Below are 21,256 nucleotides of genomic sequence, written 5' to 3'. Positions count from 1 at the left end.
CCACTGGAGGTAGAATATGACGATGAGGATGTAGATCCAGTCTCCTCCATGGCACTCCCCTCACCCTCCAGTCCACCGGATCCCTCTGTGTCAGTGATGTCTGGACCGGAGGTACAGTGGCCAGATGCTTCCCCACTTGGCTGTGCTCTGTCTACTTCGCTTGCCTGGGCTGGTGCTGAAAAAACAAAGAGAAAAAGGGTCACCATGTGTTCCTGATCACACTTCAACAACAGCTGTGATTAGCAAACATTACCATCATTTCAAGTGAGCCCCAGCAACAAACTCTACCAAAGTGGCCCCTACATGTATCATATCATATGCACGCATGCCATCTGAACTGTCAACAGTTGCCCACAGGACAATCAGGATCTGAGACAACTATAATTGCATGGCTGATGTTGTGCAATAAGAGTAACCGTTGGGCAAGTAGGAGGCCATATCACCTTCAGTACTTTGAGTCATGGAGTGTACCTCAGTCACACGTTGTCATATAATAGTAGGCCAATGCCAACTCCATTCCCACAAATCCCACACAAGGTCAGGCAGACACATATTTTCTGCATACACAATAACACAACAATGTGAAACAATGCTCCCAGAACATGCCATGTTGCTGACAACAGTAAGGTAGCCTTGAGAAGGTGACATGGAACTACTCATGTTACACTGGAAACATACCAATAATGCACATTTCACCAAGTGAAGCTTGTCCTAATGGAGTCATGGGGGCATTGCCACTGTTGCTCTGCTATGCCACACATTTGGCATGGAAATGTACACTCTAGACATTGTGTGGAAATTTGCAGGGGGATATGCCCCTAAAATCCACAACACAATAAATCAGCAAGCTTCAGGGAAATCACCACTAATGTCTGGCACCCTTTACAATTACACACTCTAATTGCATCAGTAGACACCATTGGTCCTTTGTATGTTGGAGAGGCCCAGAGATTTGCAAGTGCCTGTAGAAGGCCCTTTAACAAATTGCCTAATGAGAAGCTACATCACTGTCTCCATTTTGGTCCTGCAAACCCAGATGTCTGTGGATGAATGGTTGTGCCCAACTACATGTGATTTCAACCTATCTGCAAGTCACTCTGTGATGCATGCCAACAGTCGGGTAACAAACCTTCCCCATTACACAGGTGCAGTGCACTTTGCTACATGATGCCACATCAAAGGGCTGGAAATGCAGATTGTACCTAAAAAAGTCTAGTCATGCACGTATTGTCCCTCATTGCCACTGCAGTTGTACATGTCACATAACATGCAATGATGGTTGAGGCTATGTGTCAGCCAAGAATCAATGGTGACACACTCCTGTCTGTGGCACCACATGAAATGTACTGTACTCCCACTGCAAATGTCATATTCCACACATAGATTGGCATGCACGTATATGTGTGGGAATAAAGGAATCATCACATAAACACAGGGAGACTATGCATGAAACTACAGTGTACACATTTTGTTGAAAAGGACACATGCTAATATGTATGTACAAGGAATGGTGGCAACAGCAATGGCAGACAAATATCAATGGACATCCCCTACTTACCAAGGGAAAGTATTGCACTGTAGCTGACCCAAAGAACAATATATTTTCTGTCATTTGTATGATGGCCATCTTCACATTACAGACAGGAGTGAGGCACAAGCACCTGTCACACGCTGAAGACAAGTAGCCTCTGGGTGGCAGATGCCAATATACTCTTTTGGCCAGACACATGGCTGAGGACAGTGATCCATCACTTCCTTTCTTTTAGACGGTAACACTGAGGAGTGGTGGTCTGTTGCGTAGAATTCACACCCACTACAACAACAAACAGTACTTGATTGATCAATGTACCCAGCCATATTGTACACAGTTGTGTCTGAGGTCCCTGGGCCAATAGGCACCACATGAAATATCTATACAAACAGTCACTCATTTACTGTATCACACATGGCACATCCCTAACCGTCAGGGGGAGATGTCAGAACCTAACACATTAACTTGGCAATGTGACAGGCAGGAATATGCCCTCTACTCACCTTAATGTGGCTGCTGTGCTCCCCTCAAATGCCCATCAATGTCTGGATAGGCCACCATCAGAATGCGGACGATTAGGGGTGTTATGGTTTGATGTTCACTCTGCCCACATTGGGAGGACAGTCCCAGCTGGACCGCCGCAATCTTCCCGTCCCACCATCTCAGGTCCTCCCAAATCTTGTGACAGTGGGTACTCCACAGATTGTGGACAACCAGGGTTCACACTCCATATCTTCTTCTTCTGATGGGCGTTTACCTGCATGGGTGCAAAAGACAAATCAAGAGATTACAATCACAAGTTTTTGCACAAACTGTTAAGTCACACACATGTCAGAAACACCAAGCTAGAAATGTTTAATTGGTTAACACACCACAAGTGTAAAGCAAACAAGCCAATAAGTACAGGGACATGACTATAGACATATATATCCATCTGCAGACTAACGCACTAACCTACATGGGGCCTACAATGACTAAGCAGGCCTACTGACATCAGGTAGCCCATGCTCCAGCAACATGTACTGTGATGTGAGCCACAATGAAACCTGCACACGTATGTGCCTTCTGAAGGGTAAATTCCTTAGGCGTAAATGGACCAACGCATTCACCCTCTGTGAGATTGACTCACTGAAACAGTCCTTACAGACAACTTCCAAAGTACTGACTTCACCCCTGCACTTAAGTGAAAATGAAGGGGCTGGCATGGTGGGTACAGAAAGTGTCTTCCTTGTGCACGTGTGAACATTTGGCTACAAAATGCAGACTCATGCCAATTCAGGGGGTGGGTTCTGTGGTATGTACCTGTACTACAGAACACTCCTTTGGACGTATGTGCCTACCCTACAGAAACGGCACCCAGCATACACAGCTATACATTGTATAATTTCTGCCATGTGACTAAGTACTGGGTCACATATCATGGCCTCCCAGGAATCAAGATACTGTCTGCACTGTGGAGCTTTCATTAGTGCAATAAGCCTGTACAGGACAAATATGACTCGTGTGAATGAGACAACAGAGCTGTGGGAGTAAGGGACCTGTCATGTGTCAGACACACATTGACATAATTCCATAATGCCCATATGGACTACTTTTTTGATGTACCTCAGTACCCATTCCTAATTTAATCAATGGACTGAGACATTTAGGGTAAGTTATGCCACTAGAGCATCATACTGTCCACATGCCAGGATCTGCTGGTGTACAGGGAGTTGGCACAGTGCACAGTTGCATAGCTACAGTGACTCTAACCCAGCCTGGAATATGTCCCATATTGGGAGGCACATTTGACAGGCCCTGGTCTCTGCAGGCTAAGCATACAGAACCTAAAAGTCACTCGATTTCCATCACTTCTATGCATGACAGTACATCACGTGGCCATCAGCAATTTGTCATGTGGTGTGACAACCTGAAGGGCAGAGTGAGTCAGGATATGGATTCCAAACCACAGTAGGTCAAAGCCAGGTGTGGCATGAAAGATCTGTGGTACTATTACAAGATCCTCAAATGACTCATACAAGAAGCATACACAGCTCATGCACATACATTTTGTCCAACATTTACAACAATCATGAAAAAAGAGGTTTCAGTGGATGGCAGCAAAGTATCTTTAATATGTGCACCCAACACAAGGAGGATCTAGGACCCCAAAAACCTCACACAACACAATGTGAGTGAACCTAATATATAGTATTGGCCACCAATACCTGCACACAGTACTTCCCATTGATGCCAAACAGATGCAACAACAGGCACACAAGAAGTCTAGCTGGCACACAAGGGTACATTGCAGCCTGTGACAAGGGAAAGGATGGTGTAGAACCAAATCAATTGTGCCAATGAGATTCTTACCTGCTCCTCCGGTGAGCCATAGAGCTGTTCATACAGGGGCAGGACCTCATCAACAAGCCTCCCCAGCTCCTCTAGAGTGAAGGAAGGGGCCCTATCACCTGCTGGACATGGCATGGTTGCTCCCAGAGGCGGCACATAGCAGCTTAGGTCAATGAGCTTTTCCAGCAGCAGTGTTAGAAGTCAAGTGAGTGAATGTGCACAATATGGCAGCCATGTCTGCCCCGTATGTGGTTGTCTCTGCCGGCGGATTGGGCCGCGACCACGACAGGCAACAACGTTAGCCCGGGGCTGTGTCCACCATGGTTGGGATCACCCTGACGACTTCCGCAAGCGTCTCGAGTGATTCCTAATGTCCAGTAGAATAGGTCAGGCATCCACCATCTTGGTAGCCTGAAATGCTGTATTTAGCTTTGTAAACTGTGTCATGGATATATTGTATGTGTTGTAGCATCACAAACACTGTTAATCTGTTTTGTCATGTAGGTCCTTCTACACAACCACCAGCGTAGTGTGTTGCAGGGCACATATGGCATTTGACGGCAGTGCATGGTCCACCACTGCCGACAGTCTTTTTGTCAGTCAGAATATACAGTCACATTTCGAGGGGCAATTGTGTAGGACATCTTTGAGTTGTGTCCAAATCCATGTTGTGGACACATGTTGACAACCATGAGGGTCACATGCCCAGCGCCTTAAGACCCTCACGGGTAACTAGTTACGCTTTATAGAAACTGATTGATTGATTGACCCTTGTGTAGTTGCCAGGCGGGATGTGTACTGTGTGTCATGTCTAGCCAGTCAAAAATGCTTTGTCACATTATATTTTTGGCATGCGTTGTGTGTTGCTGTGGACACACTGACTAATGTTCCAAATCATGTCTTGTCACACATAGGTACCCTGGAAGAGGGAAGATACGACAACCTCCTGTCTACCATCCACTGCCAGACCTTCAAACTTTGGAGCAATGGCATATTATTATGTTATGCCGCCTGGAAAGGCAAATAGTAGTGGACTTATGCCATCAGCTGGAGCCAAATCTGTTGTCAGCTTTTAGTTATCGAACCTGCATACCTCCCATTCTACAAGTCATGTTAGTTTTGTACTTCCTAGCCACAGGGTCATTCCAACTTACACTGGCCCTATCTGATGGTATGTCCTAAGTTATGTGTTGAAGGATTTCCTCTCAGCAATGTTGAAACACACTGACAGCTATATCAGGTTCCCCAACATGTGGATTTTGCCAATTTGAAGCCTGAATCTTATGCTTTTGCTCACCTCCCACATGTGGTGGGGGTCATTGATGGTACACATGTTGGCTTGGTGCCACCGAAGTCCTTTGATCAAGTCTATTGCAGCAGAAAGAACTTCCAATCCATCAACAAGCAAGTTATCTGGGGCATCCCTTTATCCCATACATCTGTGCCCATTATCCAGAATCAGCTCATGATTCCTTCATAATGTGGAACAGACCCATACCTCAGCTGATGTCACAACTGCATCCACAGAGGGCCTGACTGGTCGGTAAATCCTGTCTATCCTGATTGTGTGTGTGCAATGTCAGGTACTACAATCATGACATGAGTGACTCATTGTTGCACTTATGTCCCATTTCTTGACAGAAGACTCTGCATATGCAAAACAGTCGGTTGTTGACGTGCTGAATAATCCAACTACGCCAAAGGAAGTCCGCTTCATTGAGGCCCATGGAAGTACGCAGCAGCTAGTGGAGCGGGCTTTTGGGCTCCTGAAGGACAGATATAGCTGCCTGGACCGGACTGGTAGAGCACTCTTCTACTCACCAGGGAAAGTGTGTTAGATCAATGTCACATGCTGCTCAACATCGCCACATGTAGGAATACCCTGTATTTCCCAGAGCAGGGGGAGCCTGCAGTGCCACTAGTTGAGACCCCTGAAATGCCTAGTGAGGATGACAGTGGTGAAGAGGAAGAAGCTGACTTGCGGGAAGATCTCATCCACAGCTACTTTTTATGAGTGTAAGTATGTCATGTGATATAATGTCTGTGATTGTACAATGAACTGTAGTTGTGAGAATGTGTGTAGTTGACTGTTTTAGAAATAGCTAGGGAGCGCATACTCTGCAATAATCAGCCAAAGGCTGGTTGATACAATAGCTTTTGACATATACCCACCTTGATGATATTGCTTTGTATGTGTCAGTTTCCTTGCAATGTACTTTGTTTTCTAGTTGCTTGCTATGTGACTTGTATCATAGGTATGTTTTTTAAGTCTATACTCCTTGTTTTGTACAGGTACCTTCACCATGGCATCTTCATGTGAGCATTTCAGAGTTGTGACATTGGCTGGTATCTGATGTAGTTCTGAGATACAAAGAGGCTACAAACTGTTTCAGGTAATGTAGGTTACAGAGTTTGGAAGTAAGAGACGTGTACCAAGACAGTTTGCACAGCTTTTGGGTGGAGGCACAGAAGTGTCTTGTGGTGGGCCTGATGCATCATGTGTGTCATCATGTGGTCTGAAAATATGTAGTCCTAGCTTTTGACCAAGTCATGTTTCCTTCACATTGGCTAAACACACTTTTTGTATGATAGCTGTAGATGTGTTTCATCCGTGCAGGCCACAGTGCTTGTGCCACATCACTGACATGTTTGTGTCATACCACCAGATGCACGGAAATTTAATTATGATGTCCCTGTGATCAGGGACTCTTGTACTATCATCTGTCTGTATCTTGGTTTATTTGATGTTGGATTACTTTGGTGTGGTATGGGATAAGGCTCAAGCTGCTGACATCAACCACTTTCATGTTTGCCTATTCTACAGGCCAATGTCTAACAAATCCCTTCTCTCCATGATCTGGGGGTCTCTGTATCTTGAAATATGGTAATTTTCTCAGTATGAGTCACTCATTCTTGTTTCCAAAAGTCCAGACATATTGACAGCCTATGTGATGAACACTGTAATAAAAACTTTGCTTTGACCAGACACTTGTACTAATGTGTTGGTATGTAATGGTTGTAATCCTGAGCTGGGCACTGTGCACCTGTAGCATACCCCTGCTTGCACAAGTAGCTTGTACCTTCAGCGCATAGTTCACATGGTCTTACAACTCTACATAGCTAAATGTGAAAATTAAGAAAACATACAATGATTTTGTGATTGATGATTTTTTTACAATGCTAATACGAAAACTACATTTTAAACAGAAAGAAACAAAAATATAAAGTGAAGGGGTCAGTCATGGTGACTACAATCATTGGAGTAGATGCCACACTACTGGGAGTCCAACGTCCAGAGTACTACTCCCATTGGAACTGGTAGGTGGTTGAGGATCAGTCAACAGAGCAAATGTGTGGCACACAAAAGAGTTCCTTTAGAAAGAGGTCACTTGCTGGCAGTGGTGGGTGTCTTGACATCTGCACTTCCTGGATGCTTTGTTGGACATCCCTACCTGTGTTGGGGGATTGCGGGGAATCTGCTGCTACAGAGGCAGGGGTGTTAGGAGCTAGTGCTTCCTCAGGCAGGGCCTCCATTCCAGTGGCTGGCACCGATGTTGATGTGCCTGGTGTTGATGATCCACAGGAAGGGGTAAACTGTTGTTGAAAAGCCCTGCTCAGGGTGGTGTGAAAGTCCCTCAACACCCCTGTTAGGGAGGCCATGTTGGTATAGTGGGCCTCCATCTGTTCCCGCATGTCTTTGTGCATGTCCCTCTGTAGCTGCTTGATTTCCCAGAGTTCAGGAAACACCTGGTCCATCACGCCTTGAGACTCCTGACAGACCCTCAAGATGTGGCTGATGGTGTCCTGGGTGACAGCAGTCCCAGTTGTCTTACCCCACTGGCCCACATGATCCCACCCATGCACACTCCCCCGACAGGCCTGTGCCCTTGCCAAAGGATGCCCTCTTCAACTTGTTCCTGGATCCTCATTGTTAGAAGTGTTGCACTGCAACTCAGGATCGAGGACTGGGGTGCATGAGATGGTAGACAGTGTGCTTGGTACACTGGTGATGTTGAGGCAACTGGGTTAGGAGGTGTTGATGTGGCACAGTGAGACTCACTGTTGCTGTCTGACCAGGATGCCCTGATGGGCCAGAACCATCCTCCATGTTCAGGAGTGTCTTCTTCACTGAGGGCTTCATCCAGGGCAGTAATGGCAGTGGCCTCTGTGTGCCCAGTGGCAACTCAACCTCTTGATGTAAAATGTACAATGTTACTGGTTATATTGTGACATCTACCTCCAATGGTTCAGAGTCGCAGTAAGCAGAGACCTTGTGCAAAGTTAAGTTGCAGTTAATCCTATTGTGGCAAGTAACCATGGTATTGGGATTATTGACATGACGTGTGAAGCATGCCAATTCATTCTGAATCAATCAGCTGCTGAAATGTTCAGATCGTTAGCACTTGGGAGGATGGCATGAAAATGCCATCTTGAAACCAGTGCAGGCAAAGACGTGGCTAGGCAAGATATGGCTTTGACCATTTGGAGGCCTAGTTGATGCAGGAAAAAACAGGACGTTGGCCCTCATTTCAACCTTGGCGGTCAGACGAGGCCAACCGCCAAGACTGAACCGCCAGTCGGCCGCCCATGCGGCCGGAAACCTGCCGGCTGCATTTGGACCTCCCCGCTGGGCCGGCAGGCAAAAACAGAGTTTCCGCCCGCCGGCCCAGCGGGGATGTCGGCCGTAAGATTGCAGCCCGCTCCTAATGGAGCCGGCGGCAATGTGGCGGTGCGGCGGGTGCAGCAGCACCCGGCGCGCTTTTCACTGTCTGCCAGGCAGACAGTGAATATCACGACGGGGCTGTGCCTGGGGGCCCCTGCACTGCCCATGCCAAGTGCATGGGCAGTGCAGGGGCCCCAGGGGCCCCGCGACTCCCCTTACTCGCAGCCTTTCCATGGCGGTGTCTATTGCCATGGACAGGCTGGCGGTAAGGGGAGTCAAAATCCCCAGGGCAGCACTGCAAGCAGCGCTGCCCTGGCGGATTCTAACCGCCGGGACATCCCCGCCAGTCCCGGCGGTGTGACCACGGCGCTACCGCAGCGGTCATAAAATGGCTATTCGTACCAGCCTGCCTGTTGGCGGTACGAACGCCACTTTAACCCTTGCGGTAGGTGACTGCCAGGGTTGTAATGAGGCCCTTTGTGTGTATGTGAGTGGGGTCATCATGTGCACAGTGCAGTGTGAATGTGTCTGCTGCCAATACCAATCTGGTGATGCATCTTGAGGCCTTATGAATACTTGTTATACACACTGGGTAAGGTGCCATTCATGTCATCAAATATTTCATCTTGGGTCAATGCCAGCTATGTTGATAGATTAGTCTCTGATTTGGGCATGATCTGTGCTTGATCACTCCCAGGTGAGTATACTTCATTTGAGAGTTGACAAACAAGGGTATTTGGACAAGTGACCACTGTGCTGGTGGTTGGAGTTAGAGTAACAGGGCCTATTGGACTTTGCAGTCATGTCACTCCCTCTACTTCTCAACACCTAGCAAATGGTATCTTCCCAAGTGAGTACACTTCAATTGAGAGTTGCCGAACAGGGGTCTTTGGACAAGTGAACACTGGTCTGGTGTTTGAAGTTAGAGAAACAGTGCCTCCTGGGAGTTCCATTAGGTTTATTCCCTCTACTTCACATATCCTCTCAAGTGAGTAAACTTCAACTGGGAGTTACCAAATAGGGATCTTTGGGCAAGTGTACCCTGGTCTGGTGTTTGGAACTAGAGACACAAGGAATCCTGGGAGTTGCAGTCATGTCACTCTCTCTAATACACACAATATACACATGGCATCCTCCCAGGTGAGTAAACTTCATTTGAGAGTTGCAGAACAGGGGTATTTGAACAAGTGAACACGGGCTGGTGGTTGGAATAATATGTACATGGCATACTGGCCTTAGCAGTCATGTCACTCCCTGTACTACACACGCTATGCAAATGTTATCCCCCCTGGTGAGTCAACATCGATTGAGAGATTATAACAAAGGTATTTGGACAAGAGCACCCTGGTAGGGTGTTTGGGGTTTCAGTATCAGAGCCTCCTGGAAGTTGAGACAGGTCACCCCTGTACTACACACACTATACAAATGTTATCCTCCCAGGTGAGTCCACTTCAATTGAGAGTAAAGAAATAGATGTACTGGGGCGTGTGACCACTGTGTTGGTTGTTGGAGTTACAGTGAACATGGCCTGCTTGGAGTTACAGTTATGTCACTCCCTGTACTACACACACTATACAAATGTTATATTCCCAGGTGAGTGCACTTTATTTGTGAGCTACCAAACAGGAGTATTTAGACAAGTGAACACTGGCCTGGGGTTTAGAGTTAGATAAACAGTGCCTCCTGGGAGTTGCATTCAGGTAACTCTCTATACTACACACGCTATACACACGGCATCCTCCCAAGTGAGTTCACTTCAATTGAGAGTTACCAAACAGGTGTATTTGGGCAAGTGTACACTGGGCTGGTGGTAGGAATTACAGAAACAGGGGCTCCTGGCCTTCGCAGTCAGGTCAGTCCCTCTACCTCCCACACTTGACAAATGGTATCCTCCCAGGTCAGTACACTTCAATTGAGAGTTACCAAACAGAGTTGTGTGGACAAGTGAACACTGGTCTGGTGTTTGGAGTTAGAGAAACAGCCCTTCTGGGAGTTGCCGTCAGGTATCTCTCCATTCTACACACACTACACAAATGTTAGGTGTTACATATTTGTCTGCAGACTGCCTTTAGGCTTCAGTATACATTTACCTGCTGAGACATACCATGAGTCCTGGGATTATTACTGTACATTGACAAATTTACAAGCCTCATCTGGACAGATGGCATGTGATGGACCTTAGTAGGTGTGATGTTGGGTCCAAAAATACAGATTGATAGCGTTAAAACTCTGATACTCTGGGTATTGAATGTTGGTGGAGTACATGAACAAGACTGTAGCAAAAGGTGATCTATGAGCATGCATGACATTGCATTTTGGTGAAATTTTTTGGGTTGTGACTTACCAGACTCCACGCCCCAAGGTATTCCTGTCAAGCCCTCAGGCTCCATGATGGCCAACACCTTATCCTCCTAGGTAAAGAGATGTAATGGGGCACTGGTAGGCCAGCCACCAGTCTTCTTGGCCTCCAGCTGGTACCTGGAGACCAGGGAATGGACCTTGCACTTGAGGTCATTCTGCCTCTTCCTGATGTCCTCCTTTGTGTGCAGGGTGGTGCCTACAGCATTCATTTTGTTAACAATCTTGTCCCAAATTTCTGTTTTCCTACTGAGAGGAGTATGCAGGACTTGTGCTCCCAAAAATTGTGGCTCTATTCTTATGATTTCATCCACCATAACTCTTAACTCATCTTCTGAAAAAACAGAGATTCTTAGAACATGACATGGTGGAACAAAAATAAATGGGTGACAGGGGAACTGCAAAAGGGTGTCAATGAACAGAAGTGTGAGCAGGGTGTTCTATGGGATGGTGAAAAAAGGGGTGTCGAATATATTTACTTTGTGGAAAAAAGGCACTCTGGCTTGTGTCATGCTGTGTAAATGCAAGGGATTGTGGTCTGAGAAGGGGTGTGTTTTATAGTGTTTTTGCAGGTGTGCCCACTGTGACAATACATGTCAGCTGTGTTGTTTTCAAATTCATCCAATGTGCAGTTGTCTATTACTTGGCAGACTGCGAACCGCTGTGGTTTGGATCTCCAATGGCTGACCACCATGAAGGGATGCTACGGCGACTGTGTCCTTGTAATAAGCTCAGTGGCTGGTGGCGGTGCTATCGGCGCTGGATGTCAGACTGCCTATTTCCAGGCCACAGTGCCGCTGACCTCTGCCATTTTTGCTTGGCGGTCGTGCATGAGTAATTCGTAATAAAGCGGGCTGAAAAACCGCCAACATTGCAGTCTTTTCAGGGACCCTAACATGGCAGTCTGGCGGTCAGAACACCAAACTCGTAATGAGGCCCATAGTGTTTAGGAGCAGTGGTTATTTGCACATCTCTGAATTTGTGGGTACCTGTACTACGTATGATTTTGAAGGCATTTTTCAAAATGTCATCTTTCTTACACACTGACTTACAAATGAAAGGCACCAATGCAGCAAAATCCAGTAGGCAATAAGAAATGTTCTACTATTCTATGCTCCCACAAGTCTCCCAATAGAAATTATATCTCACTTGTGTGAGTCAACCTAGTGCGTGCGACAGGAAATGACCCAAAATGCAACAAGGACACATCACATTTTTCCACCAAAACCTGACCCTTTTTTTCCCCAATGTGAGTAGCTCCAAATTTTGGACCCTAGCTCAACCGCCACCTAGGGAAACCTAGCCAACTTGTCCATTTTTGAAAACTAGACCCTGAGGGGTATTCAGAATGGGCTGACCTGCGTAGGTCTCACTAGTTTTTTTGTTTTTTTACCTAGAATCCTTTGCAAATATCAAACTTTTACTAAAAAAAAAAAAACATTGCCTCACAATTCTGTGATGGAAAGTTCTGGAATCTGGGGGAAAGCCACAAATTTCCTTCTATCTGGAATTCCCCTAAAGTCTCCCGATGAAAATGGCACCTCTCTTGTTTGGGTAGACCTACTGGCCGCGACAGTAAACAGCTCAAAACACATGTACACAGCACATTTTTCCACCGAAAACTGACCCTATTTTTCTGATGTGGGTAGCTCTAGATTATGGACCCTAGTTAAGCTAGCACCTAGGGACACCGAGTCAACCGGTACCTTTTTGAAAACTAGATACCTAGGGGTATAAAGGGTGGGCTGACTTGAGTGGGTCTCATCAGATTCTTTTTACCCAGAAACCCTTTCAAACTTCAAATTTTGATTTAAACACATTTACCTCATAATTCTGTAACGGAAAGCTCTAGAATCTGGGAGGAGCCTCAAATTTCTTTCCACCTGCCATTCCCGCAAGACTCTGGATAAAAACGGCACCACTCTTGTGTGGGTAGACCTAGTGCCCATGACAGGAAACAGCCCAAATTACAACATGTATGCAGCACATTTTTCCACCAAAATCTGATCCTCTTTTTCTGATGTGGGTAACCTTAGATTTTGGACTCTAGCTCAGTCAGAAACCTAGCCAACCTGTACATTTTCAAAAACGAAACACCTAGGGAAATCCAGGATGGTGTGACTTGTGTGGATCCCTTTAAGTTTTCTTACCCACAATGCTCTGCAAACATCAAACGTTCCCTGAAATCACACATTTTCTTTATATTTCTGTGATGGAAGCTTCCTGAGTCTGCAGGAATCCACAAAATTCCTACCACTCAGCCTTGCCTTATCTGTGTCAATCAAAACTCTGCCCCACTTGTGTGGCTGGACCTAGTGCTGTGGCAAGAATGGATCAAACCAAGGACAATGGAGGCGCTTGCTTGCAGACTCTTACTGACCATGATTGGATCTGTTCCTGTCACTTGCCATTTTCCTTGGGGGGGAGGGATCGGCACTGTGATGCAATTCTGGGCAGCACCCACCCTACACTGATAAAAAAAGAAATCCCTGGTGCCTAGCAGGCTTTCTGGCAGAACAATATTACCTACCTCAAAAAACGATATCCTTGTTAAGCATATTTATGCATCACAATATTTGTGTGTCACAATATTTAATTTCCTACATTTCTGTCTCCCGATATTTTGTCCAAACACCCAATAGTCATCATTGTCAAATAATCAGAGACTAGGTAAGGCCAAAATCATGTGATTGGTTCTTGTCTTGTTAGAAGACCATCAGAAAGTCTCCACGCTATTTAAGCTAAATTTAACTTAGGAAATCTACTATTGCAGTAAAGACTGATTTGTTTCTGTCATTTTCGGCTCTCTTTGTGAGTAAAGTAACTAAGGGTAGTGACGGAGTACTTCTCTCCCAAAATGTAGGTCCACACACCTACTTAAAAGCAGACAGATCCTCGGTATGTAGATGGCACAGACCACTGTGTGTATGCCACCAATACACCTCAACGTGTCCTATTTAGAATGATTGGAAAAAATGGCAAGTTTTCAGTGCCCATCCCCTCCAGGCAAGGGGGCTATCGTTTTTTTGTTGTTCAAAAACAAAATCCCTTTTTGAGATTTTGCTTTTGAAAACAATAACAACATTGGAACTTTACAGCATGGCTCTGTCATGTTGATGGAACTGTCAGTCAAAATTTCAATACATTGACAGAAACCGTTGTGATTGCAGAGTCCCTCGCCAGGGCGATAGTAAAGAAATCTGCCATGCTGAAGGTACATACTGCATCAGTAGAAATCTAAATGATACCCTTAGCTTGTTAATGTAACTGCTCCACATAGCTGTTTGTAATTTACAGATCACATGTTCCATGTCAAGCTTGGTATGCCACTTGGTTAATGTATCTGCTGCAGAGATCAATAAGTAATTTGGAGATTAAATGTTTTACTTCAGTAGGATGGTCACAGTATATATATATCAGTTAATAAAATTAAGGGCCAGATGCAGAAAGCGTTTTGCATGGTGCAAACAGCGAATTTCGCTGTTTGTGCCATGCAAAACGCACATCGCGATGTTCATTCCCATTTTGTGAGTCGGTAACCTGCTTACCGACTTGCAAAACGGGAATGCAACTCGCAAATAGGAAGGGGTGTTCTCCTTCCTATTTGCGATTCGCATTGCGATGTAGAAGTGCTTTGTGACCGCGAACGTGGTCGCAAAGCAATTCGCAGTTAGCACCCATTTCAAATGGGTGCTAACCCATTCGCAAAAGGGAAGGGGTCCATGTGGGACCCCTTCCCCTTTGTGAATGGCTCTGAAAAAATGAAACAAAAACGTTTCATTTTTTTGAGTGTATTACAACTCGTTTTCCTTTAAGGAAAACGGACTGCAATACAAAAAAAAAAAAATGCTTTCTTAAAAAAGCAGTCACATACATGGTGGTCTGCTGTCCATAGCAGGCCACCATCCCTGTGAGTGCTGCAAATCGCAAGGGGGTCGCAAAACTGCGACCCACCTCATTAATATTAATGAGGTGGGTCTTTGCGACCCCCCTTGCGATTCGCAGATGGTGTCAGGGACACCATCCTGCATCCGATTTTGCGACTTGCAAATTGCGAGTGAGTCAGACTCGCAATTTGCAAGTCGCAAAATCGGATTTTCCTACATCTGGCCCTTAGTCCCATTTGTGCTGCTGAGTGTAAAGTTCAAGATATTTTTTCTTAACTGTACCTTATTTGACATCCAGTGGAGAATGAGCCCCGGTCTATTTTGTGTTGGATTGCACAGTCATCCAGGTTGTAAACTGTCTCTTTTAATTCTAAAGATTGGAGTTATTCTGTTTTTCTCTCAAACTGATTGTCAGAACTGCTCCGAAACTAATTCTTTAAAATAGTTAAATATATCCCGGCCCAAGAATATATGCAGAGACTGCGCCACTAGAAGCTGAGTGCTGCCAACAAACTGTCTGTTATACAACAGAAGCACTCTGCCTTTTCCCTCAAAACTAATAATATGCCAGCCTTTGCTCCAAAACTAAGGTATGTCTTAAGGACATGTTACACATGGTTTTGTAATTTGGATTGTTGATGATTACCATATTGTTTTCAGTATCATATTTTGATCAGAATACTTCTTTCATCTGTGCATCAGGTCAAGTATTACCAGATTTTCCATTGTCAGCAGTACCATTGGTTAATCTTCTGCTGTAGAATCACAAATTAACATTTCACTTTGGGATCTGAACTATCTGTTTCTCTATTGGAGTGGCTCCTAACCTGTGGTCCAGGGACACCTGAGTGTCTGTGAAGCCTAATCGTGGGGTCCACACTGCATAGGAAATGCAATGAAATAAACAGATTAATAAAGTTAATATAAGTAAAGAAGCAAAATATATTTGAAAATGATGAAGCATGCCACTATTGGTGGGTGAGGCATCTACTTCATTTCTTGGAAAAATCCATAGGGTGACTGTAGTAGTGGATTGCTCTCAAGTCTAGAATTAAACCCTCCCATTCTCCTTCTTTCTTTCTTTTGGCTTCCTTGGCGTAGTTGCTATATTGGGTATAACTGTGTAATTTGGGAACTCACAGCTAGGCGTCAATCTCTCACTCTCACATAGTGGTGATTAGAAGTACAAGAACATCAAACAGAATATAGCATAGATGATGAGTGGCATCAATTAAATTTAGAAAAGCTCTATTAAAATTCTGTTCTTTTTGCATTTGTTTGTGAATTAAATAAGTATTTCACCACTTGTGTACTTTTTGATGAATGCTTGTTGTATTTTTTGTGTATTGTTTTGTAGTTCAATTCATCGGAAATGCGTAGGCCAGGATCCTCAGCTTCCTGTAGTGACAGAATGGGGGGGGGAGGGGGCGGTTCCACATATTCCAATAATGATTCATTGGGGGTTACCGGGTTCTAATAATGATTAAGTGGGGGTTCACAGAAGTGAAAAGGTTAAAATCCAGTGCTCTGGTGCATGATTGAAATACTTTAGTTCTTCAGTGGGCAATACAAAAAAAATTAAAAAAGTCAAACAAGAAACCCAAAATATGTTAGTCAATCCATTGTATCTGCAAAACATTTTTTCAAACATTCACATTACGTTTTATTGTGCATTAAAACTGTAACCCAGCGTCTGTAAACTCACATTACCTGTGTTTTATAGAGTTTCCCAAATCTCTTCGCGGAATCTGTGGGGACCATCGAGGCACTGATAGTGTGTCTACAAGAGAAATTAAAAGTCATGGATCAGATATTCTAAATCAAAACAGACAGATGGATAGTAAAAATCATGGTACAATAGAAATATAGGTGTTAATGAAAAAGCACAAAAAAGCATCCTGTAGTATAAGGCCAAGGAAAACAAACTACACATCTCAACACAGAAGAAGCAACATTTGCCACTGTAGAAACAGAAGGACTGTAGCAACCCATCCTAATCCATATCTTAGGTTGCTAAACAAGACACATCACTGCAGTGGAGCAGTTACTTCTAACAGTTCAAATTGGAAAGCTTAACATCCTTTCCAAACTATTAACTATGGATTCCCTTAAGGTCCATCCCTATGTCCTTTTATGAATATTATGTATGTGCCACTGGTTGTCTTGGCCACTCAATTTATACATGTAACACAAACTTAGTGTCAGCTTCAGGGAATCATTTATGAAGTAACAAGTCTGACCAATAAGTAGTCATGCCTATTTTTTAGCTGATGACAGTTCTGAATGAAACTCTGTTGGCCATCTTTCCGCAGTATGAAAACAGAGGTGTAGGGCTTTGAAGTGACAAAATATGAGGTTATAGATTGATTTACCAGGCCAAGAAAAAGTCCTTAACATAGAAATTGTATTTTATTTGTCTTTTATTTACAAATGTCCAAGGTGATGAAAAATTGCATAATTCAAATTAAAATCCTGACATACACCACACTCAACCGCAATACAAAGCATGAGATGGCATTGATTTGGAGTATCATCCTCAGATTGTGTTTTGTAAATGTCACACAACTAGGTGCCCCAGGTAAGCATACAGGCACCACGATTCAGAGAATTAAAAAAACAGCAGACCTTATTGTCTTTTAATTTAATTTAAAACAGCGTACCCTCACATAACTATTGGCACTTCACATTACAATCTGTTAACTCCAAATGCCTGAGATTACGCTTATCCCTCATGTGCAATTTAGCATTATTGTTTTGCAAAAACTGCATCCTTGCATAAAGAATACAGTTGAAAATTGCAAAGCCATCCTTGTGCATAATAATGTCTCATGTTTTGGGCATTGTGCGTAATTTCTCCAGAAGCAATTATTCAAATTTGCCAAGGGCTATATAAAACACATCTGCAGTGACCAAATTGCTGGTTGCCAAAGGGGTGAGATACCTGAATATAGACTCTAGAATATGGTATCATATTTTTTGTGGTTTGGGGATTTAATGTGGGGTTGGATGGTTATTGCTTTGTTAAAAAGTATTTCATATCTAATTTGCATTGATAGGCGTTCAGTCGCAATATGATCATTCTGTTGCGTGAATGGACCATTGCCACACTGGACTGAATCCTGATTAGTTTTCTCCCATATGTTATACCTGATCATTTTTTAATTTAACTGTATGACACAATTTTGCACAATCCCACCACTGTATGAGTCTGTTACTTATATCTATTAAGATTAAGTAGAATGGTAAAAGAAGAAAAATAATTATTTGGGTACTTTTACCTTGTTGTATAACTATTACGGATTTTTAAATGAAATTTAAATAATGTTTAGGTGGTGAAAGAGAAAAAAGAAAATAACAGTCTTGACAGCAGATAGAAGTTTTTCTTTTATTTTTATGCATGGCACTCTTATTTGTGGGAAGGGAGGATCTGGTTCAGCCGTTGACAAAGGGGAACTGTCAAACATGTGCAGCCTTGACTCAGGGGCATAGCTTAGTCAAAATGATTGGGGTTGGGGGGCGGTGAGCTTCAGGTTTTCCAACAATCATGTAGACATATAGGGGGTCATTCCGACCTCGGCGGTCTTTTCTCCAGACCGCCGAGGCCGGGGGAGACAGAATACCGCCATTGCCGGCGGTATTCATGCCTCCCTATTCCGACATTTCCGCTGGCCCAGCGGACGGTAACAGCGTTACCGTCCGCTGGCCCAGCGGAAATGGCACATCAACATTGCCGCCGGCTCGTAATAGAGCTGGCGGCAATGTTGATGTGCAGCGGGTGCAGTAGCACCCGTCACGCATTTCACTGCCCGAAATTCGGGCAGTGAAATACGCGATGGGGCTATGCCTGGGGGCCCCTGCACTGCCCATGCCAAGTGCATGGGCAGTGCAGGGGCCCCCAGGGGCACCCCCAGTCCCCTTAACGCCAGCCTTTCAATGGCGCTGTTTACCGCCACGGACAGGCTGGCGGTCGGGGACTCATAATCCCCAGGGCAGCGGTGCTTGCACCGCTGCCCTGGGGATTATGCCCGCCAGACGGAAGCCTGGCGGGAAAGTGGAGGGGCCGGCGGTCTGACCGTGGCTTTTCCGCCACGGTCAGAATTGCTGGCTGTGTTACCACCAACATACCGCCGGCCGCCAGGGTCGGAATGACCCCCATAATGTTAAAATACATTATCTTACAATTAAAGTGCATAAGAGGTGCTTAAGTGGCAGTGGCAAGGAAAAGGAATGCAGATTGGTAAGGTACTAAGTGAGGGAAAAACACAATATTTTGTAAACTAATCAGCATTTGTTGAGACTTTCAAACAGTAAGTGTGCGTGCATTTTCGTCTCTGTGCATGTCAAAATTCCTGGTGAAATCTGACACACATCACAATAGCTGACTGAAGGCACATGTACCCAACTATTTAGCAGAAAATATATTTACTAGGGTGGTGTAACACCCAGAAACTCCCTCCGATGCTTCACCCCTGCCTTGCCTGAATAAATTATGCCTATGAGAACATCATCCTGGTGTGCTAGTGTTTCCTTTATTAGTGGGTAATGCTATAATGGCCTGTTCCGTAGCAAGAGCACAGGCATTGTTGGTGGACGTGGTCATTCTTGCAGAATAGTGGTGCATGAAAATTGGCATGGCTCCTGCCACCCCAGAAAACGGAAAGATGTGTTGAGCTCTGAAAAGTACCTGACAGAGTTCAAGTGTCGCACTGATGTGTCCAGCCTGGTTTTAACAGTGAAAGCCTTGAAGATAAGGCTGCTGTCAAGCCGGCGACCTCATTCCCGTCGTACTACGATGTTTCCACAGGGCTGATCATCAGAAATATTGTATTATGACGTTTCTGACAATCAGCCAGACGGAAACAGTGTGGCGTCATTGGCCTTGGCTCCCTTAAGGACAATGTCATTGCACACCAGCACCCACGGAATGCACACTGTCTGCATAGCAGACAGTGCGCATTTAGAGACTCTCGGAATGCGCATTGTCTGCACAGCAGACAGAGTGCATTTTGAGGGTGCTGGTAGGAGGGCCCTTGCACTGCCCTCGACATGGTCATGGGGAGTGCAGGGGCCCCCCTGTAGCCCCTAGCACTGGCTTTCCAACAGAATTTCCATGGCAGATCACAACTTCGACCAGCGCCACTCCGTTGTGATCTGTGATCCCATCAGTGGCGGCGGTTTCCTGGAGGTCCAACTACCAGGATAGTAATCTGGTCGTTGGACCGTCTTGAGTGCGGTGGTCCTACCGCCTCTGCGAGCCTGGTGGTCTGATGACAACCAAACTCGTAACGAGGACCTGAGTGACTATTTGGAGCAGACACAGCACCTGCAGGAGCATTGAGGCAGATGGCAGGATGTTTGATTGACATTCCTGTTAAACACAAGAAAAACAGGAAAACAGGAATAATGGCAGACATCTGGGGGAAAGAAAGGAGGACGCAACCCATATTTTTAAGGAAACAACAGCAATTGCTGGAGGTAATGAAGCAAGAGAACTAACAGTTACCAGTAGTATGAATGTGAACCTTCAACAAAAATTGTTTGAGCATGAGAAACTGAGCCAAAAAGAATAAAACAGACGGTGGGAAGTGACTTCACTGGAAAATGGCACACAAGTGGGGAGAGTACCTAGAAGATTGAGAAGTTTTATAGTTCCAAAACGTGAGAACTGGAATCCAAATCTAATGGAAGAATGTGCTTTATTGACAGCAACAATCTATAAACAGATGATGCAGTTACTGGTGAAATATGCCAGGATGGAAAAATATAAAGCACTCCCTGAAGCAGCTTACAAAAGAGCTTGATGGGTATGAGGACCAAGAAATGATCAAAACTTTTTTTTTCAAAGATGGAAGTATGATTCTCGAAATATTAGTAAGAATTCAAACAGAAAAAGAAAATGACATGTGTGTGTGTGTGTATATATATATATATATAATTCTTCAACAGATGGACTGATGGCCATCAGACGGCTGCACCGATCCCATCGGATATATCCCACAAATTCAATACGCTCGTATTCAGTTCAAAGATTTATTTGCTTCCACAGGTAACACAGAGTCCTGAAATGCAGTGTCTGTCAACGCGTTTTCGGCAAAACGCCTTCTACATATATATATATATATATACACATATATATATAAAACCATAATTAAAAACAACATTTTTACATTACACTTATTTATTTAAATTTGAAATGTATATGAAAAGATATATCTAAATGTATTCATAGTAATGCATTTTAAATATTTGACATGTATTCTAATCTAAAATTATTCTAATCTAAAAATGTTGATTTTATATAGTTACATATATATAAACACACATACACAATAAACCCATAAATGTATTAAATATAATAGAAAATAATAAATGAGTTAATGTACACAATAAATAAAATATTACAAATTGAATATTCCCAAAAAATACAATTACAAAAAATACTATCAACATTAAAATAAATTATAGAATAAAAGCAAATAGGCCCTC

At 44.2% G+C, this 21,256-nt stretch overlaps 1 protein-coding gene across 1 annotated transcript in view; it reads right to left on the bottom strand.

The window, feature by feature from the left end:
- Positions 1-21,256, bottom strand: part of KSR2 (kinase suppressor of ras 2) — a 2,099,185-nt gene that overhangs the window by 1,180,265 nt on the left and 897,664 nt on the right. The window contains exon 6 of the mRNA XM_069212691.1: positions 16,481-16,550. Coding sequence (XP_069068792.1) covers positions 16,481-16,550 — 70 coding nt within the window. The remainder of the gene's footprint in view (positions 1-16,480; positions 16,551-21,256) is intronic.

The sequence above is a fragment of the Pleurodeles waltl genome, chromosome 11, assembly GCF_031143425.1.
Source record: "Pleurodeles waltl isolate 20211129_DDA chromosome 11, aPleWal1.hap1.20221129, whole genome shotgun sequence".
Classification (NCBI taxonomy): Eukaryota; Metazoa; Chordata; class Amphibia; order Caudata; family Salamandridae; genus Pleurodeles; species Pleurodeles waltl.
The sequence above is the reverse complement of the archived record's forward strand: the minus strand, read 5'-3'. Positions and strand labels throughout refer to the sequence as shown.